The sequence below is a fragment of the Marmota marmota genome, unplaced genomic scaffold (genome assembly GCF_001458135.2).
Source record: "Marmota marmota marmota unplaced genomic scaffold, marMar, whole genome shotgun sequence".
NCBI lineage: Eukaryota > Metazoa > Chordata > Mammalia > Rodentia > Sciuridae > Marmota > Marmota marmota.
This window is the reverse complement of record NW_026000174.1, coordinates 58554702-58561454: the sequence shown is the minus strand read 5'-3', so window position 1 is coordinate 58561454 and position 6753 is coordinate 58554702. Positions and strand designations below refer to the sequence as shown.

Sequence of the window (6753 nt, the reverse complement as noted above, 5' to 3'; positions counted from 1 at the left end):
CAGAAGTCAAGAGGTGTGGAGAGGCTTCCTCTAAAACAAAATAGTTCATGAAAAGTGAGGAAGGGAGAACCTTTAAATTTACAAATACTCCTTTTTGCATTTATTTTGCAGGAGACACTGCTTGGTTTATTCCGTTACTGTTTTCAAATGGCTCTCTGAAGCCAAACACCCCAAACAACAGAGCCAAAAATAATGGGAAAGGAACCAGACAAGAACATTGCCTTAAAAACTGTGTCTAATGTGCTCCCTCTTTTTCATTCTTTAGTTTTCAGCGGACACAACATCTTTGTTTGTATGTGGTGCCGAGGATCGAACCTGGGCCGCACGCATGCCAGGCAAGCGCCCTACCGCTTGAGCCACATCCCCAGCCCAGCCCCTCTTTTTCATTCTTAATTTTTTATTTACTATTTAGTTATTCTAAGTGTTATAATGGAAATTTATAGAAACACATTAGTGCTTAGGAAGGAAACCACGAAGACTGAGTTTTACTCCCTCAATTTTCCTCCAGTGTGTCAACTGTGTCCACTAAACCCATATTTGAAGTTGAAACCTTAAGGAGGGTGTGTTGAATTAGCAAGGCGTCTTTCTGGCTCAAACATCAACAAGGTGGGAGACATTAAAGGACCCTTTCTGCAAAACACCTCAGTGATGTTCTTTTGCTCTTCACTTAAAACAGGAAGACCAATAATTACAGCTACTTAATCTCAATTTCATCACAATAGATATTTCCAAGTTTCTACTGATAAGAACCTATGTCAATGCATTTATGTTTTACTCTCAAAATCTGTTGATGTCTTCTGAGTGTGAAACATGATTTCACCCAGAACACAAGTTAGTGCTGATAGCTTTGCTCAGAGCACCCTTTACATCCTTATTTCTTAAGCTGTAGATCAGCGGGTTCAACATGGGGATAACAACTGTGTAGAAAACAGAGGCCATTTTATCTGTGTCCATTGAGTAACTCGAGCTGGGTCGAAAATACATGAACAGGAGTGTGCCATGAAATATGGCCACAGCTATAAGGTGAGAGGCACATGTGGAGAAGGCTTTGCGTCTGCCCTCAGCTGAGTTCATCCTAAAGATAGTCGTGATGATGTAGCTGTAGGAGAGGAGGACAGTGACAATGCTGAGTCCTACAACACAGCCAATGAAGGTGAACATCACTATCTCATTGATGGAGGTATCTGAGCAAGAGAGGGCTAGCAAGGGTGGGTTGTCACAGAAAAAGTGATTGATGACATTTGAATTGCAGAAGGACAATCGAAATGTCAAGCAAGTGTGGATTGCTGAGTCTACCAAGCCTACAAGGTAGGCAATTGCCACTAGCTGGGTACAGATCCTCCTGGACATTGCGATTGTATAAAGAAGTGGATTGCAGATGGCAACATAACGATCATAGGCCATGACAGCCAACATGAGACATTCCACATCTGCAAAGGCACCAAAAAAATACATTTGGATGGCACATAAATCATATGGAATTTCCTTTTGCTCAGATAAGAAATCAGCCAGCATCTTTGGAGAGACAGTGGAAGAATAGCAGATGTCACAGAAAGACAGATTGCTCAGGAAAAAATACATGGGTGTGTGAAGTCTGGGGTCTACCTTGATCAGCAAGATCATCCCTAGATTGGAAATCAAGGTTATGCCATAAACAAGGAAGAAGAACACAAAGAGCCCCTTTTGCACATCCTGTCTGCCAGATAGTCCCAAGAAGATGAACTCAGTAAACAGAGTGAAGTTCTCAACTGCCATTGTTCATATCTGGAAATTCCTGTATATGTAAAAACAAAGTGAAAGTGAAGGTCATCACAATCTTTCCTTAGTACTAGTTAATCTCCTGGCTCACTGAATTTTCTTTCTCTCTCTCCCTTCCTCCCTCCCTCCCTCCCTCCATCCCTTCCTTGATTTCTTCCTTCCTTCCTTCCTTCCTTCCTTCCTTCCTTCCTTCCTTCCTTCCTTCATTCCTTCCGTCCTTTCAGTAATCATAGAAGAAAGAATGCTACAGTTCTTTAAGATAAGTTTTCTCTACTGGAAATATGTCCATTTTAATTTAAATCAAGAGAATAATGGTACCTCTTATATTTATCTTAATCTGTACAAAGTTATAATATTCTTTCATCTAAATTATGCCTGATGCTTTTATGAAAACCTATGTAGTTCTTGGAAATATTTTTGTTAGTTCTTTGTATAGATTAATAAGTTGATGTACTTATAATTTAATGTAATAGTTCCTACAATTAGTTGGTCCAGATATCCACATTTTCTGAGGAGACTGTTGTTGATTTCAAATTTGTAGAAAATTCTTCATCCTGTAAGAAAGAATTTTAGTTATGTGAAGATGGAAATAAAGTATACATCCCATTCTTGTTCCCTCATTATCTTGGATACCTGGGCTAGTAGCAATTAGTCTTACACTAGCTTTCTACCTCTCCTTTACGTTTTTAGTGCCATTTAGCTGCTATCATATGTCTATATGCTATTGTCACTGGGAAGAAGATTGTGTGTAGATGAGGACTCACTAGGGTAGGAAGGTTAGTTGTTTCTGGAGAAGTAGATAGTCTGGGTTTCATGAGCAGTAAACTAGCATAGGTAGAAGGAAACATGCCAGAGTGCACCATTTTTCCCTTTTAAAGTGGTTATGGTCTGGCTGAGATTCTAAAGGCATTGTGAACTTAATTTCAGAGACATTGGTAGGGTAGGTAACATAAAGGAAAGAAAAGCACTGTAGTTTACTAGATGAGTCCTTTCAATTAACTAGTATCCACATGATATGTTCACTACAGTTCATATGATGAAAGTAATACATGATGAATATCTTATTTGTTCACTGTCCCATATCCTCAGAGAGATTTGTCTCTGAACTGTGTCTCCCCAAATTTGTTATATGTTTTATTATTTTCATTGTTCCCTGTTTCTGTTTTATACTAATGAATTCTGCTAATTTTTATTTAAAAGGCCAATGGAATTATAGGTCCCACTGTCATATTTTGTCAAAACTAATTGTACATCTTATAATAACATTCCTGTGACCTTTGACCAGTGAAGATATAAGAAAAGTCTAGTTGAAGGTAAATGAAGAAAAATGAAAATTTGAAACCTTACCAGGAGTACAATGGTCAATGTGCAGGTCTCTGTATCTCAGCATAAACTCTTTTAAATATTTACTACTATTTAAAGATCTCTAAAAGCAGTGATTTTCTTTGTAATATGAGAAGGTTTTAAGATATATAAAAATGCATGAAAGAGGTTAAATGACAAATGATATTAATTAATAATGCTACACGGTATATGGTATATAATTACCATATACCATGGTAGCATTTAGTGTATTCTCTGCTATATTTGTATTATTTAAATTGCTAAATAAATAAAGTAATTATAGTAAATGTTTGCATCAAGTTTCATAATTTTCTTCTGTTATATAACAATTTTACTTTTATTTCAAAAGTGTTACAAAAAACTAAAGTAATATATAAGATAGAACAAAAGTAAAATAAAAAATAAAAAATAAATTCAGAACCTGATTCTGAGCTACAGACCTGGTATCTGGATGCACCTAATCCTTCCCAAGGCTATTCATTGTCTTCAGATTGCCTGGGATTTTAAAGATCTCTGTGTTTGACCCCTGGGTGCTGAGCACTTTATCCCTTGGGAATAAGTTTAGCATCTGATATTTTAAAGAAGTAAGGTAATTGGGAAATAAATGCAGACCTGTTTTTGAAAACATAAAAAAAATGTTCTTACTTTCTTATCTAGTTTAATGCCCAATATTAGGTCATGTAACACTAAAGTGGCTGCAGTCAACCAACATTCCATATCTCAGTGTGCCAGTTTATTTGTTTTAATGACATAAATGTAAAATCAGTGAATCCTTAAACATTTACATGGACACGAACACACAAATATTCTTTATCAAACACATTCAAAGATTATGGTGGCCATGGTGACGCATGCCTCTAAACCCAGTGGCTTGGAAGGCTGAGACAGGAGAATCATGAGTTCAAAGCCAGCCTCAATAACAGCAAGGCACTAAGTAACTCAACAAGATCCTGTCTCTAAATAAAATGCAAAATAGGGTTGGGCATGCAGATCAGTAGTCCAGTGCCCCTGAGTTTAGTCCCTGGTACTAAACTTTTTAGGTAAAAAGAAATAAAAGACGAAAATAGAAATAATTTTACAAGGGAGCAAAAATGAACAGTTTTCACATGGTCTTATGATAACTAGGTTTTGTTTTCTATACTAAGGAGTTTCTCATCTTCAACAAAAATAATGTCAGATAAACATGTCTTGCATACAAATAAATATTGTAATTAGATATGATGCTTTCCTTTCTATTTGCATCCATTAATTTATTTAATCTCTTCTACTAATGACCATTTTTCTTATATCTAATTTTCATATTATAAAACATCTACTTATAAGTAAAATTATGCATACATAATTTATCATGTATAAGGGTTATTTTTAAACATATATTCTAAGAAATAGCCTATAAGAACAAATAGATTTCACCTTCAAAAGAAAATTTTAGCCTTCTCAACCTAGTCAGGCATTTTACATTATTTAATTATCACCACAGATTGTCATATATATCAGGCACTGAGTTGTCTAAAACCCATAAGTGAAAGAGTCAACTTATAGTGTTTTGTAGGCATTATTTCACTGAATCCATAGAAATTTCTCATGTTAGATTCCTGAAAGAAGCACAATAAAATATATATCTTAAAAATTACTTTTTATAATTTCTCACAGAAGTTAAAATGTGCTGATTTTAAAGCAATATTTGAAAACTTACAAAATTAGAGAGCCAAAGAACCTTCAGAGGCCATTAGGATCCATTTGTAAACCTAGGCAGGATCCCAACAGTGACTGAAAAGAAAAGAGAGCAAATAGCAAGGGTTTCCACACTGGCGGACCATTTGTTTTATTTCTATCAACTTGGCTGGAAATCATTAACATTTTTACTAATAGAAAATAGTGTGGAGGGCAATGGCATTTCACAGTTCCAGGAAGAAAATAAATTAAACAGTTAAACTCATTCCTAAGTGCTCTGTCATGATTTTATCACCTCTCCAAGACTTTGATTCTGAATAGCATCCTTTAGGTGGCATGACGTCAGGGAAACAAAGAATGACAGTGCTTATAAGTAAACATTGCAAAAGAGTATGTATAATCAATTAAAACAAACAAACAAAAATTTAAAAAGAGTAGGGGGTTAATTGATAAAATATGGAACAGGTGGAAATATATGAAGCCTTTTGTTAAGGATGTTGCATAGGTATTTTCCATCAGGATGTCTTCTCCTAACTTGTCAAAGTGTTTCACATGCAACTTTGGAAGCAGAGGTCTTTGGATCTTCATTTTAGCCTATAGTATTTTCACAAAGAGACATATCCCTGAGGCAGCTGGAAAACCAGAGAGACACAGTGACTTTTGCTTCCAAAATTGAAAAGGATAATTAAGCAATGCCTTGTGTTTTCCAGGGCTCTTAAAATGTGGCGATTCACAAGAAGTTAAATCAGTACTTGAGTCATGAGAAAATCAACGTACAGAATATTGATAAAAGCAAATATCAAGGATATACACTTATATAGGCCATTTACTTGCTATTAAGTTGATATTCATGTCACTGTGAATATTTTGGATTTGTATACACAACAATTTTATGTACTTTCTTTAAAGATATTTGGGATGTGGTGTGTGTGTATGTGTTGTGTGTGTGTCTCTCTCTCTATATATATATACCATGCCACTGATTGTTTTCTTTTTCTTTAACAGCATCTATTATGTACTCAGAACTACTTTGCTATTTAGAATTTGTTTACTTTACCCATTTTGTGTCCCAGATTTCAGGCAAGTATTTTAAATAGGATAAAATGCTCAGTCCTTAAGCAAATATGCTCACAATCTCATATTGGAGATATTGACTTAAGAAAAAAAATTAATTATACAATTCTTTAAAGAAGTAAATGTTTGTGGAGGACAGATGATGACTTGACCGAGAATGGGGAAGAAGGAAGAGAAATAAATCTTCCTGGAAGAAGTTACTGAGGAGATGAACTTGATAATTTCATCACAAAATAGTCCTTAACAAGTTCATTTTAATTCTTTATTGTATTATTTGCTTTTTAACTGTCATGGATTTGTCCATATGAAGACTTCTCTAGTTGCCCAAATCTCTGCCTAGAATCAGTATCTCTGAAAGATTTTAAATGTGAAACTGACCTTTGCTGTCCAAGGAAGATTTTTTTCATGCACATTATATTTAGGCATTTTGCTTTGAAATGTAACTCATCATCTTTTTTATTTCAGAGTTTTTTGAGGCCTATTATCATAATTAATTAATTGACTGATTTACCTAGAATACAATGTACACTCTTATATAAACTAATAAATTCACAATAAAACATAAGGCACAAAAATATATAAAAGGCAGTTAACAAGAGTTTACTGTATTGTAATATAATTGAAATAAAGCACAAATAGGAGAATGAGCAAATAAAACTTTGAGAAAATTAAAAATTTGAGGATTTTTTTTAAAATGGAGATAACATATTAATTTCAGGTAAACATGGGAGCAGAACGTTTGTACAACTGAAACATTTTCTTATAACTAAAAATTAGTACAAATACTTATTTAATAAACTATGTGAAACAATTTTCCTTCTGTGCATCATGTAATATTTTAAAATAACCCTAACTATAAATATGCAGACAATGTCTAAATATTATAATTATTTAAGTCCATCT

General features: G+C 34.3%; 1 protein-coding gene across 1 annotated transcript; it reads right to left on the bottom strand.

Moving 5' to 3' along the window:
* Nucleotides 1-816: 816 nt before the first annotated feature.
* LOC107159276 (olfactory receptor-like protein OLF2) lies at nucleotides 817-1755 on the bottom strand. Its single transcript, XM_015505856.1, has one exon. It carries the CDS (start codon nucleotides 1753-1755, stop codon nucleotides 817-819), a length of 939 nt encoding a protein of 312 aa, XP_015361342.1.
* Nucleotides 1756-6753: the final 4998 nt, after the last annotated feature.

Excerpts from the sequence above, each read along its gene's own strand:
- LOC107159276 (XM_015505856.1), bottom strand. The coding sequence starts at position 1,755 with ATGGCAGTTGAGAACTTCACTCTGTTTACTGAGTTCATCTTCTTGGGA.